The sequence below is a fragment of the Apium graveolens genome, chromosome 9, assembly GCF_009905375.1.
Source record: "Apium graveolens cultivar Ventura chromosome 9, ASM990537v1, whole genome shotgun sequence".
NCBI lineage: Eukaryota > Viridiplantae > Streptophyta > Magnoliopsida > Apiales > Apiaceae > Apium > Apium graveolens.
In genome coordinates this window covers 23,776,543-23,799,916 of record NC_133655.1, presented here as the reverse complement: position 1 = coordinate 23,799,916, position 23,374 = coordinate 23,776,543, and the positions used below count along the sequence as shown (strand labels likewise).

Here is a 23,374-nt window from a genome sequence, read left to right as displayed (position 1 = left end):
TTCCATCTTGTTGTCCGACTACCCTGATGTCTTAGCATATTGTAGAGACCCTGTGGTATTAGGCAACTGCTAAGTATGCTCCCACCTCCCTCTTGCTAATACCCCTTCAGACAGGCAATCACCATCTTCCCTGTACCCCATAATAGTAATCCATTCAGGTCCAATACCCCCGTTTTATCATCCACAAAGCTCAATTCTCCCTATGGGCCATAAATCCGGCCACGGCTGATTTTAGTTACCATAAATAGTGTACGAGTCCTTTGTTTGCGATGATTTATTCAATAGGTACTTATGTTGTGCTTGGTTGGTTTGAATGTAATGATATAATTGAAATGAAAGGAAGCTAATGAAATCAAGAGCGAAGATTCGAAAGAAAATAGACAAGTACAAAATTCTTTTGATAATAATTACGAAGAAAGTGAATATAGTAAGAAATGAAGTATTTCATTTTAAATTGAGTGTTTAAAAAGTCAAAATTTTGGAAATTTAATTATTTTATTCTTTAAATTTCTTCTATTTCATTTACCTCAATCAAACACAATGAACGAACTAACTGTGCCTTCGCCTATTCGACAATTTTTTCCCTGTTGATAGTAAAGAACTTATTGTATAACAGTCTTTTATTTGTAGTGATCTAACAAATTTATTCTTTCATTGTGGGATAATGAAAAAATTCTGTCTTCACTGATTTAAAAAAAAAAATCCTGTTTGTATTAACATACATTTGAAGCTTATATTTAAACTGGTGTGTATAATTGGTGAATTTTGTGTACTGTACCCTGCTACAGTTTCCCTTTTACCAACTACAAAAATAACAACAAAAATGTCACGTAACTTGTAGTACAGTCAGAATACATCTCATCATCTCCCCTCCTTTTTCTTATCTTTTTTTTTTGCAGAAACGTTTCACGTTCTAAATTAAAATTTTGACATATGGTACATTTGCGATTCATACACCTATTGCATATTTTCATCGTCACTGCAATTTCATTCTCAAGAACTGCTAAATTCCCAGCAAGGACGGGGTGTAGGACATGACTAAATAAACACTGCTGTAGTAATGCACACAGCAACGTTGAGAACCTGCACGTTCAGATAGTTGGCCATATGAACTTGAATCCCCGCGACATATTTCTCCACTACAAAATGATCCAGCCAATGTAACATCAGGGAAGTTCTCCAAGAACAGAGAGCATGCTACATTAGCTTCCCCAAGTGGCTTACCACGACTGATGCAAGAAAATATTAAAGCACCAAAGATTTTATTTTGCTCGCTATAAGCAGGTTTAACAGTCTGACAATCAGAACTTCTGACATCACAACTTCGCTTCAAATCTTTAAATTTGTCATAGACATATCTAAGCGAAGTCGATGTCCTATGGGAATCTGGCTGAAAGAAACGGAAACAATCGCCAGTTTCAATACCACCGTCACGAACAAACAGGTATTGCTCAATAATCCTATTAAAAAAAAATTGACACTTTCATTAAAAGTACAGAGAAAAGAAAGATAGTACAGTCGAACATGATACTTACAAAAACTCAAGTACAGTCAACAAATACGCCACGGTTTTGTAGATTGTTCATGTGCTTTACGTAATATAATGAGATGATCATATGGGTAGTTACTAGGTCTAAAAAGTCGGAGTCCAATATCTAAAGTAAAAAAAAAACTATATCTCTTCCTTGCATCTTTTCTTGCGGCAACACTTTATATCTCCAAAACATAGTAAAGCTTAGTCCTAGAAGATGTTTCTACTATCTATCTATCCCATGATGAAATTTTATCCCGCAAAGGGTGCACTTTACGTTATCATGGTTTCTAATTATTGGTGGATTGGCAAAAAAACAATCCAACTCGGATCAACTGATATTGCTTTTTTTTAGGGATCCTTCTGATGGATCAAAATTTAAACTTTGCATATTATTACTCATCATTTCGAAAACAACTACACTTGATTAAACATAAAGAAATTACATGAATTACATATAGAACTTGTACATGCAAAGGTTCAAATAAGAAATACTTATCCAATTACTCTAGAGAAACAATAACAAGGGTCACATATTTAAAACATTACAAAACTAGTTAACAATAACTGTTAAATATTATTATAATTAAACATATATTATGCAGTACTGCAAATAGAAGTAGTATCACAGTAGTAGTACATTAATTTATATTGTATAAGTATATAACACATGAGATAAGCTAATAATATCAATAACATTAGGTAATCCAAAAAAATGTCTCTTTCCTGGACTTTATTTGTGGGTTGTTTATTTCATCTGTTTTCTAAAAAAAATCTAAGAAAACTAGAAAAAATAGGAAATTTGTCCCGGTTGTATATTTTCCAGAAAGATGAGTGGAAAGTTAGAAAACAACTTTCTCTTACTACAGTTTAGAAAACTGTGGGAAACATCATTTGAGTGTTTTTCAACTCTAGAATAATAAAAAACGTTAAACTTTTTCAGATGACCCACCTTTAGTGCCCTGAACCCAGTGCAGCCAGTGCGCTCGCACCGGGCCCACGATCAGGGGCCCTTGATTCCACGTGCTTCATGTTATATGTATATTTTGGAGAAGAGAATCATTTATCTGTATATTTTTTATAGTTTAAGTTCTATTTCATCCGGTGCTTTCTTTATTTTTGCAAGAAGGTTTGATGGAGGAATATCGGGAATGAGAGATGGGGTACTGGGACTGGACCCAGTGGTTAACTATTCATATTAGAATTATTATGCTTATAATAAGAACTTGATACCCTTAAAATTTTGATGATCACACTATTAGCAAGCTTATATCTTGTGATACTATTATACGAGCAAGTTGACTATAATATATTCATGTGTTACTAACATAGTTTTTGCAGAAGTCAGGTTTCTTGAGAGACTCAGTCTGTCAGCAAGCTAACATTGTTTTGATGACAGGTCTATCAGCTATCTGTCAGTTACTGCCTGGAAGTTATTTAAATAAACATATTTTGCAAATTTAAGGGAAAAGTTATAGGAATAGTTTCTGTGAGGACTCTAGTATATATTTATCGTATTTAATATATTAGAGCTCATCAGATATTCAAATTCTTTATTCAAAACTGTTAATTATATGATCCTATTGGGGCCTTCCTCCAACATCTTAAGGTTTTAGATTAGATGAGCTGGTTACTCAACATGGTATTAGAGCTTAAGCTGGCGGGAGGACTAAGGTTCGATTCTCAGCCACCCCCAACATTCTCACAATTTAATGTAAACACTAAAGGCAATTAATTCCCCAAGGATTGGCGCCGATATTCCACTCTTCGACCCATAAATGGGCTTTCGAGTGAGGGGGAGTGTTAACTATATGATCTTATTGGGTCTTTCTCTAACACCTTATGATTTTAGATGAGTTGTTTCTCATCTGTGCCAAATTACTGTTTAGATCAGCTAAAGCAGCCTCCGGAGCTTCTTTCTCTGTTGTTATTTTTCTAAATTCTTCTTTTAGCATCAATACTTCTGACTCCTGGTTCTTCAGGCTTACTTCAAGAAGTTCCTTTGCACAGACTTCTTCATTCAGCTTCAACTTGATATCGTCCAATTCAGACACTTTAATGTGAAGATTCTCTTTTGTTGATGACAAGATTTTCTACTGCTATAAAATCTTCCTTCACCTGAGCTTCAGAAGCCTTTCTCACATCCAGTTCTTGTGTTAGCTCATCTACAAGACTTTCCTTCAACGCAAGGTTGTTTTCTGTCGTTGTGATTTTGAAACCTCTAACTATCCCTTAACCGAAACCAGAGCTACACCTAAGATGATGTTAAAGCTTATGCCAGAAGAGTCCCCTGATGTTTGAGTTTGCGTGTCTGCAGATGAAACTTGAGTAGATGTTGCCTCTAACTTCTTCTTGTTTTTACGTTTTGATGAAGTTGAAACGGGGGATCCAATGTCTCTATATTTCACTGCTACCCAATAGGATCATATAGTTAACAAAAACCAGTTGATATTTTCTAGGAAGTTGTTATTTAAACGTTTATCCTAAAAACAATTTTCTTATCTTTTGGAATTTAAATTTAAACTAAAGATAGATGTTTTCAAACTCTTTTCTTATCTATCTTATCTTTAGTTTAAATATATTTAGGATTATCCTAACGTTCATATAATAACCACCAAACCGTGAGACTTGGTCAATAACGGATAGATTGCTGTTTTATTTAGAAAGTTAACTTAGTCTATAAATATAATCGGGTATACTTGCCTTCGAGATTGATCCAAAAAGTATACACCATACTGTCTGCTTGCACTCATTGAATATTCTTTTTCTGAGCTCTAATTTATTCACGTATATCTATATTCATAGAGTTCATAGTTTCGGTTGTAATTTTCATTTAAACTTGTATTGTTCAAGGTATAAACATTTGTTGCCGAGTAGTTGAGCTTGGATAACAAGGGTTCAGGGAGTTAGATTGCTAGAGAAAACTATACGGGTTTGGTATAGGGCTTAGAGGGCAATTCACTCAAGGGAACAGGTGTTATCAGCAAGCTGCTATCAAGAACAAGGGATAAAGGAAGATATATTATTGAATCATGTAATCATATCATTTCGGTGATTAATAATATATTCTTTTACCAAGTTAGTAAAAGACCTGAACGTAGACCATTAGACATAGGGGTCGAACCTGGCTAAAACTCTCTGTGTTATTTACTTGCTGTTATTTTTATTTTGCATTGTATATCGAGTGTTAGCTTGCTGACAGCATATATTCAAACTTAACAGCAAGCTGTCTGGCAGTTTGATAAATACTCGGTAACATTTTAAAATTGGTTGTAGTTAGCCATAACACTTATACACCCCCTCTAGGTGTAGTATTTCAGAACTCACGTGACCCATTACATTCCCTCTTCCAAGAAGATATACAAGTGCTTTTATGATGTTAATAATTACAGATACACTACTCGCTAGACATGATCAATCCAACAAATAGTGCTTATAATTTTGGAAATGAAACCATATTTCATAATTTTAAAATATGTATAATTATTATGTTGTGAATATTCTTTAGATAAATTAATTTGTAACTAATTTGAAATAGCTTTGATACATATATGTGTATATAAATTATTATTTTTTTCAAATTCGGATTCTTCTAAAATGTCGAAGATATAGACATTTTAATACATTAAACTTGTAATTTAAACAATATATCTAATTGCGTCGTAATTATTGTTGAGTTTAATTTTCTATATTTGGATGAAAGTGAGACTTAATAAATTTCAATGAAGTATTACTATTAATAAAAGGTTGTTTTCGAAAAAAATATGTAAATTATACAATTTTTTTTTGCTTTCTTCTTGTTATCAAATACAATTACAATTTTTATTAATAAATTCATAATTTTGGATTGTACTATTTTACTTAATAAAGAATTAGTAACAATATATTTAAAAAAAATTTAGATTAAATTTAATATTATTTAGAAGGACCTAATTCATTTTCTCGCACTGAGCCTGAAATGGCCAGGACACATAGATTGCTTTAGATATATATATATAAATATATATATATATATATATATATGCAAATGCTCAAATGAGAACCCATGTTATCATGAGAACTGAGACTGAATTTAAACCAAACAATTTTTGTATCAACTTTTAATCTAGACCAAATACTCCTTTAAATTCAATACATATACATATAAACATAAAATAAATTTATACTATTTCTCTCTCTTCCACCCACCCATCTACCCATTGTTCCCGATCTAATATTTTTCATCCATTTCTATATCTCTCTCTCCCCCTCTCTATCTCTCCCTCCATCCCCCTCTCTCGTCTCTTCATCCGGCTTCCTCGTCTCTAATCTCTTTTTATCTTTTTATCTCATTTTACTTCCTGGTCTTATTTTCAAATCAGCTAAACTAATCCGACGACATCATCTGAGATTTATATCTCAAATTGTAGGCGATTTTGAAGATTAGAAGATGAAAGTGACTCAAAATATAATATGGTAAATAGAGCTTGATTTCATGCTTTTAGAAGGTAGATAGGTGGGATATTTAGTAATTTGTATTTGAAAAATTGGTAATTTATTTTAAAGTTTTGATAATTTATATCAGTTTTAGTGATTTGCATTTAACATTTGGTGATTCTGTATGTCATCACAATGTATGAAGCGACACAGACCTTCAACACGGTTTAAAATTTTGGTGACTTTTTATTTAAATATTGTGATTTTATAGGCAGTGAGTTGTAATGATATTGTGGGGTGATAGTAGTGGCGTAAATGATTGTATGCAGCTGGGTGTGTAAGTGTTGTGGAATATGATTATTAAAATAGATAATGTTTGAATTTTGATTTTATATATAATTTTTAACTACCCTTACACTTGAACTCTATTACAAAGACGCCACTTGTTTCTGAGTTCTCACAATAGTGGGTTTTCATTGGAATAACACCTCATATACATATATATATATGGGTTATGTGGAGACCGCTTTTATCCCGGAGACCTTGGAGACCTATTTAACCACCTTTAGATCAAATCGTGCGGTACAAAAGGAAAAGACACCCAAATACAAGCTTGTAAATATTTAACTTTAAAATGCAATCTTTAAAAGTTATATTAAAAATATTATGTAAAATGTGAACATATTTTGTTGTGAAACTATATTTAAAAAATGGAGTGCAAAACATTATTTAGGTTATGATTAAATTATAAATTATTAAGTTTGTTTAATGTAGTCCTTTTAAAACTAAATTAAAAATATTGTAGAACATGCAGACCACTTATTTTCTGAAAAATATACTTATAAATTAGTGCATAAAATATTTGTATGATTAAATTATAAATTACTATCTAATGGAGTACTTTTAAAACTATATTAAAAGATGTTTTATGACATGCATAACAAATATTTTGTGAACAACATATTTAAGAATTTAGTGCAGAACATATTGTAATGTATCATCAAACTATTAATTATTAATTTTGTCTACTATAGAATAAAATAGAGTACAAAACACAACTTTAATTGACTTTTATCAAATCAATTCATTTTATACACGCAAAATTTATCTTGAAAATACAATGCACAATAGATCTTAATAAAAATTATAGCCGAGTATAAAATTTATGTTAACCTAAAACTAATTGAAATTAAAAAAAAAGATACAATAAACTACACACTTAAATAACTGTTGTTTAGGTGTTGGTAGGATTAAGACATACCATTATATTAAAACTTATCTAAAGGTTTAGATTTAGAATCCACGGTCTCCAATATATAAACAGGTTTTCACTAAACTATGCTCTCTCTATATATACGAAGATGATCAAATAAAAACGAATCTTAAATAAAAATTACAAACTAATCTAAACCATTAGATCAATCATGACCCCCTGACACCACACAAAACTAAAATACACCCTCCCACACAGAATCTCACATAATCTCCTTCGTTTTTTATTTGATTTTTCCCGTCAAGCGATGAACTTTATTTGGAATCTAACTTCATTGCATTTTTTTTTCTCTCAACGATCAATTTGCATACTATATGTGCGAATTTTGACGCGATTCAATTTTTTTTATTTAATTTCTAGTTTTCATTATAAAGAGGCTTCTAGTGGAGTAGTACCATGTATAGGAGGGTTAACAAGGAACTTTCTATCATGAATAACCAATTATTTATTGCCCAAAACCGTTGGATTAGATGTACGGTGTAGTAAACTTCTTGACCTTGTACTACACATACAGAGTCCTATTTGCCATTAAAACATCTAATGTACAACGATACCTTACATTTTAACTTCTTTTCAAACAAACTATTCTTTAATTTATATATTATAATTATTTCATAATCATTTTTATATTTTAAAGTTTTTTGTATCTATGTTTATACGTTGCATTAATTATCTAAATAATTCTCACATTTTTTAGATCTGTTCTTATAAATCATCAACAGAATAATAAATATTTTTTTATTAAAGACATTAAATATTTTTATAGAACAATTTTTGCAACCATAATTTTTGTTTATTGTTATCGAACAACATATACTGTCTTTACCGAAAGTTATTTTTTATAGAACTTCACAATTTTCATACAGAATACAACAAAACATATTTTTTAAGAACACAACAAGAATTACTAAACTTAACAAAACTTTTCTAAAATGTTAAAAGATATTATCACGAAACACTAAAAAAAAGGAATTACTTAATATAAAAATTAAATAGTACAATTAAAATGTTTATAAAAGTTATGATGACACAACAATAAAAAATTTGCAGAACTTGTGAAACAATTATATGGGAGATGATCGAAAAAGTGTCGGTGACAAACTTAATTGGCTGAGCGATGGCGGCAGAAGCTCGAATCCTCACCTTGATCAATTTGTGGTGATATATCTTGATGACATCGTGGTCTATAGCGATACGCTCGACGATCATGCTAAGCTGTTGAGGTTGGGCTCTTGAGAAATAATGAGCACTACATCAAGACGGATAAGTGCTCATTTGCCAAGGATGATGTGAGAATTTTTGGGTCATGTTATCAAGAATGGAACACTAAGGAAGGATGGATGGGAAGAAGACAAAAGTTATCAAGGAGTGGGAGTCGCCATCTAAGGTCCCGAGGTACGATCTTTCCTTGGCCTAATTAATTACTACAAATTTTTTATCAAAGGTAATTCTTCTAGAGCAGTGCCACTCACGGACCTACTTAAGAAGAACAAAGCGTGGAAATATTCTAAGGCATGCGAAGATATTTTTGAAGACCTTAAGAAGGCAATCACAGAAGAACAACCGGTCCTCTTCCGGATTGTTCTAAGGAGTTCGAGGTGCACAACGATGTCTTAGACTTCGGTATTGAAGGGGTACTAATACAAGATGGGCACCTGATGGCCTTTGAAAGTCGCAAGCTTAATGACACTGAACAGTGTTACACGGTTTAGGAGAAAGAGATGACGACAGTCATACATTGTTTGCGTACTGGGAGACACTACGTACTTGGCTTACACTCCGCCATCAAGACGGATAAAGACCACAGTCATACATTGTTTGCGTACTGGGAGACACTACGTTCTTGGCTTACACTCCGCCATCAAGACAGATATTGTGGCCACTAGTTATTTCGAATCGCAATGAAAGCTTATGTGGCCGAAGCCCTAAGTTGAAAGGCAGAATTTGCGGCTATTTCTCAATTGACGGGAGATGTTTCAAAACATATGAGGGATTATCAAAAGACCCCCTGGCCTCCCAACTCATGACTATGGCAAACGAAGGCAAAACCAAAAAAATTTTGGTGGACAACAGTCTTCTTTACACTATAGGGGCGTGATATTTCATTCCTAGATGGGGAAGTTTAAGAAGGACGTTAATAAAGGAATGTCATGACACAAAATGGGTAGGCCATCCATCCAGGGAAACGAAGGACTTATGCTCTTCTAGAGGCAAATTACTTTTGGCCTCAAATGAAGGATATGACTTTTGGCCTCAAATGAAGGATATGATGTGGAGACCTATGTGAAGACTTGTCTAATGTGCCAACAAGATAAGGTGGATAATAAACAACCTGCGAGACTATTAGAGCCGCTCTATATTCCTATTAGACCATGGGAGAGTTTCTCAGTTGGTTTCATCTCTGCATTACCCAAAATTGAGGGTTTTGGCTACATTATGGTAATTGTCAACATATTTTTTAAGTATGGGACAATTAGAGCCGCTACCACTAAGGGTTTTGGCAACATTATGGTAATTGTGGACATATTTTTAAGTATGGGACAATTAGAGCCGCTACCACCGATTGCACCACTAAGGAGGCAGCATGGTTATTCTTTAAGAACATGGCTAAGTTTTGGGGGCTTCCCAAAACTATCATAAGTGATCGAGACCTACGCTTCACGGGAAAGTTATGGAGAGAATTGTTTAACTACTTTGGGGTCCAAATTACACTTCTCTACTAATTTACTTGAGTGCTACTCAAGGCACATTGTGGGGGCTAACCAAAGATATTGGGCAAAAAATTTATATGTAGCCCAATACTCTTACAACTTAAAAAAAGCGAGGCAATGAACAAGAGCCCGTTTGAGCTTTTAACGGGCCAACAACCACTAACCCCTCATTCCAATACCCACCAATCAAGTGGGCAAAGTCCGGGAGCCTTGCATATTGCAAAGTCTTGGGAGGAACAAGCTAATATGGCAAGAGCATACTTAGCCAAGGCGGTCAAAAAGATGAAGAAATGGGCGGATGCTAGGCGATGACCAATGGAGTATCATATGGCGACAAGGTAATGGTCAAGCTTCTTCCCAACAATTTAAGATTTTTCGTAAGGTGCACAAAGAGTTAATTCGCAAGTATGAGGGAGCATTTGAGGTAGTTGGCAAGGTTAGAAAAGTGACATACAACTTACAACTACCTTCCCGTATGAAGATTCATCCGGTCTCTCATGTGAGCATGTTGAAGTCTTATCATGTAGATGTGGAGGATCCCTAATGGAAAGAACTAGTTGATCGAGTCATTCGGCGTCAAGGTGTACTATCAAGTACCCAGTACTTGCTTACATGGGAAGAACTACCCGTAGGTGAGGCTACATGGGAATGAACAAGACCAGTGGCCTGTTGCAATTCAAGAAAAAGACATGTGGCAGTTCAAGAAAAAAATTTCGCAATTACAAGGCGTCGAGGAGGGCGTCTCAGAATTAAGTGGGGGAGAGTGTCACCCACCGTTTAATTTTGGACCAGACTATGTCATTTTTCATTGCGAAACTTTCTAGAATAGTCTAGAACATTAGTAATTTATTTTATACGTAGAAAGCTCTAGAATTATCTTAAATAAACTTATAATATATCTTAGGTAGATATATTAGATGGAAGATCTCGTAACCTTCTTTAGTGGAGGACTGTTTTATAGTGTTCTAAAATCCTCCTAGGAGTAGCATAAATAGAGGAGGTCCCCTCATTTGGACAATCATTTAATAAGTTGTAAGCTCTCTCAGGATCATCCAAGAAGTTGTAAGCTCTCTCATCTGTAAACACTTGTGCTCCTGGTAATAAAAGTTCCACTTTTCTTTCAAAATACTTTAAGTGTTTTTGTGTTTGAAAATCAGATGAACACGTGAAAAACATGGATGAACAGTGATTTCGTCAATGACCAGTAAATCGTAAACAGTAAAAAAATCAGGATGTCGGCTCTGATGCAAATTGATACTAACTAGATATTAAATAACAAATAAGCAATGAATTATACAATTCCCAAGAATTAGTAATTAATATTATTCCCAAAGAAGGGTATAATCAAAGCTTCCAAAATATGTGGGGATTACAATGCGTATATAAAGAATAAAAACCCTAATAAAATAACTTAATGGACTAAGACATGTAAACAAGTACACTTTATTATAAATAAACTACTTAATTACTAAACTCCTAGCCCACATATAAAACAAATTGATGAATACATTTTTTATCTCTAACACTAAACAAATATAAACTAATTATTAGTATATAAACTAATTCTTTATTTCCATTCCTCATCATCAAATATGATGAATGATAATTTAAAATTAAATAATTTTAGAGAAATTGTAAAGTGCAAATTCTAAAAAATCATAAAATAATATTACATACTAGACTAAAAACAAGAGCATATTAAAGTTACCAAAACGGCAAAAACTAGAGTAAAAACAGTAACCTGTAGTTAATTATCATTAAATAACGATAGTGCAATATATATTTTCTTTTACTTGATTTGATATTATTTTATTGTGCATAAGAACAAGAAATAACTGAATATCAAAAAGAATTTTAATTTTTTTTTAACACAAGTATTTTAAATTATCTAAAATTGTGTTAATTCTCACTAATTAATAGTGATTGAAAATATGAAACTCATCAATTTTTAAAACATGCCAAAAATCAAATTATAAAGAAAATTTCTTTTCATGTAAATATTTTGTTTGTTATATATTTGTAAAAAATATAGTTAAATAATAAACGGAAAACGAGATTATCATTTTAATGAATGATATAAGATAAATAAGTTCATGACTTTAAGTAAAAAAGAAAAATAATTTAATCTAAAATAAATTTTTGGAATATTTTCTCATTTTTCTTAAGTTCTCTTAGAATCAGCAAAGCTGAAACAGAAAATTGGAAAAATATTTGTGCAAGTAAACACCCGAGTGCAGCTAAAGCTAAATTGGGCAGTCGTCGCCCCAATATCCAATCCTCATACTGGTTTAAGGCTATCATGAACATAGCTTAGGTGTATTGACCGCAGAAAAATCCACTACACCAAGGATTTTCTCAGCCGCGCAAAGGATAAGAAGTTGTGGATTGCAACAAAGAGACTCAATTTAATATTAATACAAAAACTCAAATTATATCAACCAAGTCTAATTTTATACATGAGAAATATATCCTAATACGAACCCTAATGGCATGACCTAATGAACTAAGACCCGCATTTATTATAAATAACTAATATTTTATAAACTACTAGCCCTACATATGAAACATATAGATAAATATACTAATTAATAACATTTATAAGATTTTTTCATTTTCTTTCCCCATTACACACAGGAGTACAGGACTCGATTATTCAATAGAATAAATAACAAATGATGAGGCAAAAAATATTGGTCTGGTCTCATTAGCCTGCGAATCCACTCAGGGATGGAAGGATAGAGCAAAATGGAGGTCCTGCCATAAATCAGATTTTATAGGTGTCTTAACTGGGTTGGGTTGAAAAACATTATGACAATACCATGCGGTTCCGGAAGACCGCAGGGTAATATACGACGACCAGGACACCGAAGGCTTTTGTAACCATCTGACATCATAAAACATTGATTGCCCTTTACTTCAAACCTTCAATTTATTCTTAAGTTCTACCAGATTCTCAGTTCCTGATATGATATTGCAGAGCATGTAGTAATCAACTTATTTTCTTCCTAATTAAAGCTTTTACCAAACTCCTCTACTCAAAAAAATTCCGAAGAAGCTCTGTGCTGTGAATTTTTCTGTAGCGGCATTGAGACCCTAAAAGTCGAAATTTCAGTTAAATTGCTTTCAGTAAATATCATGGCCCAATACTCATTCAACTAAGTATCATATCTAGCTGTCATACACATGCCTCAAATCTCTAAGTTTTAATTTAATTTATTTTCTAAAATAAAAAGTGCTATATGGTTACAATTGCCCATTGAACACTGAATTATAGATTTCCAAGCTTATCTGTGCTATGTTTGTTTTAGCTTTTCTTTGTTACAAAGAACTGAATATCCTTCAACACGTAGCTTGGATATTAGAATTGATTTTCTACTTTTATGAATTTGTATAAAAATATAAAAATTATTTATGACACGCACACATTCTTTTAAGTCACTTGCACCTTTATGCTCACAACTACAACTAATTTTACTTTAATAAATACTGATAACTCTAGGATAGAGTATTTAGATTAAAAACATTTTTTTAAAAAAAACTAGCCCCAGTTTGCACTAAATCTGCCAGAAAATGAAGGTGTAGGTTGCTGATTTCCAGCTACTTAACTTACCCTAAATATTTACCGGGGGTCAAGGATTACACACACACACACACCAGGTCAATGACTTTCCTAAATTGAAGTTTTAACTTTGCTAATGACAAAACTAATCAAGCAGGGGAATAAATTGTAGGCTAACTTTCAAACTGAAGCCATTCTGAACCAATGATCATCAGAAAGATATATAAAAAATAAGATTATTTAGTGAATTTTACTAAATAAGAGTTATATTCAGCACAGATGCTGCTATATTTGAACTTCTGCAAAAAGCCAGATGATAATTTTTAGAAAAAATTATGAAAGAAAATAAAACATATCTTTTAGTGCATAAAATAGTCCTAAAGACTAAAGAGAAAACAAATTTAATTTGATATTTTTTCCATAGGGTCGCCAATATATAGTTTAAATAGGTAAACTATAAAAATGAGATAAGTTCTGAAAATTACCCTTGAAATTCACGAAATACTTGGGATGAGATCCATTTTACTTTTTCCAACCCATCAGTGCACTTCCTTTTTTTCACAACCCCTATGAAATCAACAGAATGACTTTGATCTCCTATCTGCTACAAAAACAGTTATCTTAAGAGAACATAGCACAGAACAGAAAGATCAACTTGAATATATATGCATGAAATGTCCAAATGAGAAATGTACATCAATTTACGTTTAATCTGAAGAAAAACTATTATGATCATTACAACCACTTACGAATTTGATTCGTGGATGATACATCATGCATCAATGCCCATTGATATATTCTAATCGACAGTATCGGGTAAAATACTATCAGTTATCTACATTATGGTTCAACAGCTGCTGGCAAATTCCATATCGACACATAGAAGTCATGTGCTAGATCTTGATTTTCCCAAGGAAAACAGTACATACCAAAAGTTCAATTTAAACTGATATTTTACTAACTTGGACAAAAGCATCAACCAATCAGAAAATGCCAAAAAAAAAAATGAAGTACCTCACCGATTTTACCGATTACTCGTTACAAGGTGCTCTGCTGACTCGATTTTTAGAATCCGGTTACTTGCTACATATTTTTGTTAAACTGATGTATCAAATTTAATAAAATAAATATTATAATAATTTTTAAAATAAGCGATTACTATTCCAATTAATATTATCCGATTAGTCTCTACCGACTAATTCTGATCCCTGTCTGATTAATCACCGATTAACTGATTAGTCTCTACCGACTAATTCTGATTCCTGTCTAATCACCAATTATCCGATTAGTCTCTACCAACTACTCTGTTCCCTTTCTTTTAGAACACTGCTTCCAGATACATATCGAGTGATGGAAATATAATTTAATTTACTGGGATTGTTCTTTCATAAAAATTACAGCACTATAGCCCAACAATAATCATCAAGACAGAGAAAATTACAGTGTCAGTTATAGCTTCATCGTCAAGGTTCTCATCTGAATCTTCTCTTTTCGCAGTGAGCTTTATCATAAAATCTCTGCTCTCATCTACAGAAGTTACCTCATACGTGTGACCTATGGGTGATAAGCCAGCAGATAATGCAACATGCAGCTTTATATCGCCTATACCTGCTCAGCAAGCCCAGAAAAGGTGTCATGTTTAATAATGTGCTTAAACAAACAGATGATACCTGCGGCACTGTGCAAGAAGAGCACAACTGTAAACGTAAAACAAATCACTATAATAAAACGATTTTAGAGTAATGATTTTATATGAATAATCAAGATACAATTCATATAAACTACCCGATGTTTTATTGTATCAAAAACAAAATTACTGCTATAGGAAATTGAAACACAGGTAACATATGGGCAGCATAATTATTACATCACAAAATAAAACCATTGTACTATGGTTGAACTGTTGATGGCAGGAAAACATATAAGAACTTAACAGTAATAGAAAAGTTATGAAATCAGAATTCTTTTCAGTGTTGTTGTATGTGTAAAAATCAAAAAAGAAACCAATAATCATAAATGTTCTAAGTTAACATTTAAAAGAAGTATCTGCTTTGATATATCTCTTGCAAACGCCAACCAGAACTTCATTGATTCCCAGCCTAATATATACCATATCATTTTTTGAATGTGCAAAACATTCGGTAAATGAACTTGATGAACTAACTGCACAAACATAAGAATTCACAGCAATTTCAACTGATAAACATAAGTTGGATTATAATTTCTTTATCAGATCTAACTGTAAGTGTTTATATCCTCGAATCGATACATATAAAAGTTTTTGATTGATGATAGGTATGTAAACAGTTACCATAAGGTTTCTTCCGGTCCCGCATGAATAGCAGCGCAATGGCAGCTATACTAAGAGGTTGGCTTTTCATCTTAGATTTCTTGTCCATAAAATTATCTCCACACAGAAATTCACCAGAACGATCACCAACAATGACAGTCTCCGGAGACATGGAATAATCTGCAAAGTATGCACATATAGCTCTGAAAGAAATGAGAAGAATTTGTGCAAATAATAGAATGAATAAAGTTATTATTAATGTTTGTCAATGTGGGACTTGGGAGACACACAAACAACAATTTTAAGATGAGGAAGTCTAATAATAAAAGAGCAGGTTGCATACGCAATAATACTCCATCAAAAGATACAACACAGCTTATATAACTAGTCCAGAAATCTAGATGCCCATGGTTGCCACGGCACCAAGTCGAGCCTCGATGCCCAAATACTTTCAAGAAGACTAGTCGACAAATCGCCCGGCTTCGTAAAAAGTCAACAAAGTATATTTACAAATATACTTACCAGATTTAATAACAATATATCTAAATACATCAGTTTCATAATTTAAATCAAAAGTACTTGAAGAATAAGTTCAAAACAAGCATAGTTACTGCACAACAACATCAATATTCCAAATATCAAACATATCCAAGCAAATAAAACATGAAAATGATGAATATCAAGCAAAGTCAGCTATCTTTATCATTTTCATCTCAATCTCTTTCTTGTGTCCTGTCATTTGGTTGGACCGGGTCCACCGGGTCATTGGTTTGATCAGATCATGGTGACCACAATCATGGTTATGAAAGCCCCAAGTCGGGCTTCAACACTATCGAGCGAATCTTCGCATCGACTAGTTGAAAACAAGTCGGGCTTCGAAACCCTCGGCGCCCGAGTACCTTCCACTCAGACTAGTCTTCAACTAGTCGTCTTCATGATAACAATGAATGCGTCAATATTATTATAGTGCAAAGGACAATAAAAATTTGTCCAGCCAATTTCTTACCAAAAAACATTTATTACATCTCAATTTATGTACTTATTTTAAAGTGAAAAGCCCTTAATACATATGAAAGGATACTAGGAGCTGAAGTGAATAAGAAATTAAAAAAACCAAGAGAAGATAAAAATTAAGTGTTGCTTAATATGATTAATGAAATCTAGTTTCTTCTCTGTGTAAAATACCAAAATAAATAAATAACCACTCTTATGGATTCAAATGATATTAGAGGTCCTTAATTAAACACTGTACACTTACATCATTAATTTCACATATAAGTTCTGCAAAGCAAAGATATTTAAAACTCACCCATGTTTTGCAGAAGATGATCCGCATCAATACTAGCATCCTATTGCATCAACATTTTAGAAGTAAATATACATATAAGTGTGGCCTTTTAAAGTGATCAACAATGTAGAACTATATCATCTTACTGTAAACAATATTATCCCAACTGGTGCTGTGCATCCTGAAACAGATGTCGTGCATTCACTAATGTCTTTCAAAAATTCATCCTCAAATTGTTCCTATAATTTAAAAAAGCGAAAATTAATCTTCTAGGACATCAATTATACACAGTACTCTAAATATTTAATGTACATGATAGTAATGATTCGGTATCTCATCCATAAACGGAATTACTGGATGGAAACAAAGAACAAACACCAACTTTAACTTCATTTAACTAATTGCATTATTACCGTCTTCGTATGTAAGAGCGGGACTGCTGCAAATTTCAATCCAGGCAAAAACCCAACAGTTAGACATATGACTCGAGTCAGGGGAACAGCACTACCATTATCGAAAAAATTGGCTGAAGAATATTCCTCTCCATATACTTCCCACTGAATCTAAAACAAGAACATTTGATAAAAGAAAAGTAAAATTCCGATAAAGCTGGTCAAAAGGCACAGTATAAAACAAAAAAACAAAAAAACAAAAAAAAAGTGATTGTAAACCTCTTTGAATTCATTTGTAATAGCATCCCTTCCCATCAGTCCAAGAGGCGCTGTATAAACAATTGGTATCGATGATCCTAATTTCTTAGTAATCTGCACATCAATACATTGTCAATTACCTGACTAGAAAATTAATTACAAAATCAACAAAACACAATTAGACATAACCATACCAACTGCCGAGCCTCATCCAAGTCGGGAGAAGTGACAGTTACAATCGCGAAATGAGGGCGAATGAGCTCAGCGAAAACCTTGTTGAATACCTCTTCTACTGCTTCCTAAACCAAACCAGTTTCCATATAGTAGTCATATTATCTTATAATCTCCCTACTAAAATGTAATTCACTTAATTTTCTAATTATACGTCATTTAAATTAAAATTACTAAACAGAAACGGGGAATTTACACATATAATTGCGAGTGTGCGCGCGTGGGAGAGAGAGGGAGGGAGGGAGAGAGAGGGAGAGGGAGAGATAGAGAGAGAGAGAGAGAGAGAGAGAGAGAGAGAGAGAGAGAGACGGACCTGGAGAGAAGGATTGGTAGAGAAAGCAGAGGAGAGTTTAGGAGTGTAGAGAACAGTGTCGCAGAGATGATTCCAAGAACGGTTAACGCAGGCAGCGGATGCGAAAGAGGAGGAAGGTAGTCTACTAAGTACGTTGCGTAGATTATCTTCGCCGATCACATCGATGCTTGCATCCATTTTCACCTCTTTCCTTCCCATCTCCATCAAACCCTTGTATTCCTGGTACAACGGTTTTGAAAAACCCGGTAAAGATTCTCAAGTTGTCGGAATAATTTTAAGGGTAAAGATTCATATCAGCCGATTTTAAATCGCGCATTTATTATCAATTAATCATAGGATTAAAAATCGTCCAACAAATTATAAATCAGTATGTCAATATTTTAGTTTCCATTTTTGAAAAATCCGTAACCATGAATTGATCAAACATCCAAGATTTTAAAAAGTATTTTAGTCGCTCTGCCATAATTTGAATGGGACGCTATATTATGATTAAGAGCGCTTCGATTGAAAACTAAAACAAGGTCGGGTTTCAACCCCATATCATGCAGTTAAACACAAAATTAAAATAAAATCGAAAGGAGGCGATTATGATCCATTTTGTTGGAGATTAGGTGAGTGGGTGGTGGTTTCAATCAATTCAGATCATATTTATCTTTTTTCTCGTCGAATTTCACCAATTCAAGTCAGTTGTGTTACATTTTTCAATTGTGTTGTTTTATTTGAAATTATTGATTTTTTTCTTTGAATTTGAGTTGTTCGTAGAGTAGGGGTTAAGTTCTATATGGTTTGGAATACGTTTTATATGATGTTCACTTTTTAAGACTCCCATTAAGTTTTTCTTTTGTCAAAGAGGTACATTCTGTATCGAGATATAATATAAGAATAAAGAAGTTTTCTTTGTATAATAAAATTTATCATCTAACCAAAGATCATGCATGACGGTCCCAGAAACTTAGATAATAACGCCTTAAGATCTGAAGAGAGAACACCCAAATAAATAAATAAAACATGACTTATCTGAAATATATGATCGAGCTGACTACTTGATTGATCCAAATTTTTGACTTTCGGTCCTAGTCCCGCAACCATCTTGGGCGAAGATTATCCCTGAATAAAATAGCAACAAAATTCGGTCACTTAAATATTATTACTCAGAAAACATAAAACCAACTAATAAAAGTTTGAATTTAATAATATAATTTTAAGATACATAGTGTAAAAATTTAACCAAAGGTGACTCATTTGGTTAGATACATGAAACAATTGAATTATTTTAAATTAATAGAAACCTAAATTCGCAAAGGCTTTAACCAAAATTTTAAAATTTTAATTTTATTTGTTTTGATTTAAAAGTAATAAGCTCAATTTTATGTTTGAAATACAAAAAAATGGCATGACAAGGCGTTGTAAAATTCAAAATCCGGAGCAAATTAAAGAATATACATTTTTTATCATTAAAATATAAACAAACTAATGCATATCCGGCTAAATTTTAGCTAATCAAAATATGAGCATTTTATGTATATATATTTTTACATATTGCATAAATTATGAACTTCAATTTAACTAACACACACTACACCATATATGGCCTATTGCAAGCTCAAGATGTATTTGTATTGTATAAAGTATTGCTATAAATACGAAAGTTACTAGTTTATTGCAATAATTTTGAAAAGTGTTGCATAAAATGTGAAAGTGTTGCAAGCGAAAGGATCGTTTTAACATTTTAAAATAATTGCAATACTTTAAGAAAAGTATTATAGTACATGTTACGCTTTCGTTCAGTTGACCGAAATTTGTAAGTGGGAATTGAAGTATTTCAATGGGCGGGATAAAAATTGGCACGAAATATTTTATTACACAAAATAAAATTTTATTTAACAAAAACACAAAATCATCTCTCTATCATACCTCTCTCTGCCGCTCATTACTTCCTCTCTTTCTCACGACCATCTCTTTTTCAGCCATCTTTCAGTTATCTCACCCAATCATCTCTCTCACTCATCTCTCACATCTCTCTTCAATCCCTAAAGTCGATTCCAGCAAAACCCCAAATCCCAAAACTGGTTTGAGCGAAGATAAAAGTAAAGATTCAATTAAAGCTTCAATTAGAGGTAAAATATCCATCTTTTTTTGAATATATATAAATAAATAAATATATATATATGTGTATGTATATATACATGTGAATTTTTCTGATTATATGTTGGACTATATATGTTCATAATTTTTGTCGATTAAAGCTCTGATACTAGGTGTTGAATTAGTAGGATTTTGTGTTAATTTTGTATTATATTTGTGTTAATTGTTTTTAATTTTGTATTAATCAGTTGAATTATGTGTTAATTTGTTTATTTGGTATTTTTCCAGTTTTTAATGCTTATACTTTTAAAAATATGTAAAAATATTTAGGGACAAAGTACTTTGTTCTTTGTGTTAGTTTTATATTTTGTGTTCGTAGTTTTGTGTTCTTGTGTAGGTAATTTTAATTTTGCATTATATGCTCCGTTATGGCGTTTTAATGTGGTAAAATTTTAAGCACGAAAACACATGTCTGTGTTTGTGTTTTGTTCCCGTTATCAGCTATTTGAATACCTGTACAATATGGGGTTCTTGTGACAATACAATACAGGGTGCTAGTCGAAGCCTCGTGATAAGTCGATTACGCCCAATGATACTTCTGTTTTAGGTAATTTTTTATTGTTTTTCGTGTTTATGCGTGTTGGAGTTGTGAAATTGGATTTGTTTTGTTGAAGTTAAATGGATAATGATTGTAGGAAAGCGGAAAGAGAGGTCGGGGAGGAGTTCGATGAACGGGAGGTTGTTGATAAGAATCTGAATCCTCTCACTCCTACTTCATCTGATTTTAGGTTCATTTTTGATTATTCTAGCTCATTTTCCTTGTTTTGGTTGTTGTATGTTTGTGAATCGATGCTCATTTTCGTTTATCCTAGCTCATTTTTGTTTATTTTCGTTGCTTGTATGTATGTATATCTTTAGAAACTTGGATTAGGTTTTCGAAATTAGTGCTTGATGAATGTAAGAACATTACAGGTTTAAACCTTCTAATTTTAAATAATCTTCTAATTTTACATAATAATTTGTTTTATTGTACTGTTAATCTATGTTCTGCTCCCTGACTTTTTTGATAATTTCTAATAGTACAGAAAGAAACACCACTCGGGTTGGCCACAGAATCTGCTCATCCACGTAAATGGGGTACAAATTTTTAAGTACATATATTGCATTCAATGTACTGAGAGGTTTTCATTCAATGTACTGAGCTGAGTCCACATGTACCTTTTAATTTCCAACTGGCTCTTCTTTGGACATGATTTCCAATAGTATAACATTGCCTCCTTTTTCCTTTGTCGCAGACTTGTGTACTCCGCGACATGAAACAGAGGTCTCGAGTCCTCGGAAAGTGATGATGACTGTTAGATATATTTATGATGAGATGTCTAATAATGATTTGTGTTTAGTTTTTTCAGATCTTAACTAACAGGACAAATCAGGACTTAACTGGAAATCAGTACTTATACTGAAGTCAGAACTTAAGATATCAGAACTTAAGTTATCAGAACTTAAGATACCAGAAGATATTTACCAGGATATAATATCAGGACTTAAGAAGACGTTCAGATAAGGAAGGTGGCTGACTGAAGGAAAGAAGATTAAGGTAAACACAAAAAGAGATATGCATGGAGAAGAATTCGATGAAGAATAGAATACTTGGAGGAAATACTGTTTTATTAATAAGATTATTATGTGTTTCATACTTGTGTTCTTAATTCGATTTGATTGTAGTATACACTGTATTCAACCCCCTTCTACAGTGTGTGTGACCTAACAAGTGGTATTAGAGCAATCTGTTAACACATATACTGTAAAGATCCAAAACAATCATTTCTGAAGAAGAGAAAACTCCAACCAAGCCCACCAAAACTGAAGAAACTCCAAAGACTCAAATCCATAATCGATATGAGACTATTAGGGTTCCAATACTGAAATCTTCTGAGTATCCCATATGGAAAGTGAGGATGACTATATTTCTGGAAGCTACAGATCCAGAATACCTTGACAGAATTAATGAAGAACCACATAAGCCAACCAAGCTCTCTGTTGTAGTTGCAGATCAGCTAGCACAGACTGTACCAAAGGATAAAAGTGAATATACAACTGAAGATATCTCATATATTGCCAAGGATGCAAAGGTAAGGCATTTATTGCATAGTGCGATTGATAATGTCATGTCAAACATGGTAATTAACTGCAAGACTGCAAAGGAGATATGGGATGCCTTGGAGACAAGATGCCAGGGAACTGACTCAATTAAGAAGAACATGAGGACTATACTCACTCAAGAGTATGAGCACTTTGACTCAAAACCTGATGAGCCATTAACTGGTTTATATGACAGATTTGTCAAACTCTTGAATGATCTGTCACTGGTAAATAAGGAATATGATCTTGAAGATACTAATCTTAAATTCCTTTTAGCTCTTCCTGAAAATTGGGATTTGAAGGCAACTACTAAAAGAGACAACTATGCTCTTGATGAAACTACTCTTGATGAAATTTATGGTATGCTCAAAACTCATGAACTTGAGATGGATCAAAGAAGCAAGAGGCATGGAAGAAAGTCAAGAACAGTTGCTCTTAAGACTGAGGAGGAATCCCCTAAAGTGGCTGTCTCAAAGAAATGCAAAGGAAAGGCTCTCATCACAAAGTCTGATTTAGATTCATCAAGTTCTGATGATGATGAGGATTCAGAAACTGAAAGTCTATCTGAGATGGATGCTGATGAAGAGATGATGAAATTATGTGCTCTTATGATGAAGGGTATCACAAAGATAACCTACAGGAAATTCAGAAGGGGAAAGAAGTTTTCCAGGAAAAGTGGAAGTTCTGATAAAAAGGGATTCAGAAAATCTGAAGGCAGAGCAGGAAAGTCTGACAGAGGAGATTACTCAAATGTTAAATGCTACAATTGTGGTGAGAAAGGCCACATATCTCGTGATTGCAAGAAAGGAAAAAGTAACAAAGGCAAGACACTTGTCACAAAGAAGAAAAGCTGGACAAACACTTCAGATTATGAACTTGAGGAGA

General features: G+C 32.9%; 1 protein-coding gene across 2 annotated transcripts; it reads right to left on the bottom strand.

Annotated features, from left to right (window-relative positions):
* Positions 1-731: 731 nt before the first annotated feature.
* Positions 732-18,919, bottom strand: LOC141684834 (F-box/LRR-repeat protein At5g63520-like). Of its 2 annotated transcripts, none has more exons than XM_074489970.1 (10): positions 18,263-18,919; positions 17,913-18,017; positions 17,740-17,832; positions 17,482-17,631; positions 17,215-17,307; positions 17,090-17,129; positions 15,802-15,960; positions 15,031-15,098; positions 13,976-14,091; positions 732-1,460 (listed from the first exon to the last, which is right to left on the bottom strand). In XM_074489970.1, the coding sequence occupies exons 1-10, from the start codon at positions 18,464-18,466 to the stop codon at positions 1,004-1,006; spliced, it is 1,485 nt and encodes a 494-aa protein (XP_074346071.1). In that variant the 5' UTR covers positions 18,467-18,919; the 3' UTR covers positions 732-1,003. The 2 variants fall into 2 exon arrangements, with proteins under 2 accessions (XP_074346071.1, XP_074346070.1); XM_074489969.1 differs by having other exon boundaries at positions 14,932-15,098; positions 18,263-18,914.
* Positions 18,920-23,374: the final 4,455 nt, after the last annotated feature.

Coding starts and splice junctions, on each gene's coding strand:
- LOC141684834 (XM_074489969.1), bottom strand. CDS start 18,466: ATGGAGATGGGAAGGAAAGAGGTGAAAATGGATGCAAGCATCGATGTG. Junction 18,018..18,262: donor CTACCAATCCTTCTCTCCAG/GTCCGTCTCTCT, acceptor GGTTTGGTTTAG/GAAGCAGTAGAAGAGGTATT. Junction 15,961..17,089: donor TCATCTTCTGCAAAACATGG/GTGAGTTTTAAA, acceptor CATACTTTGCAG/ATTATTCCATGTCTCCGGAG.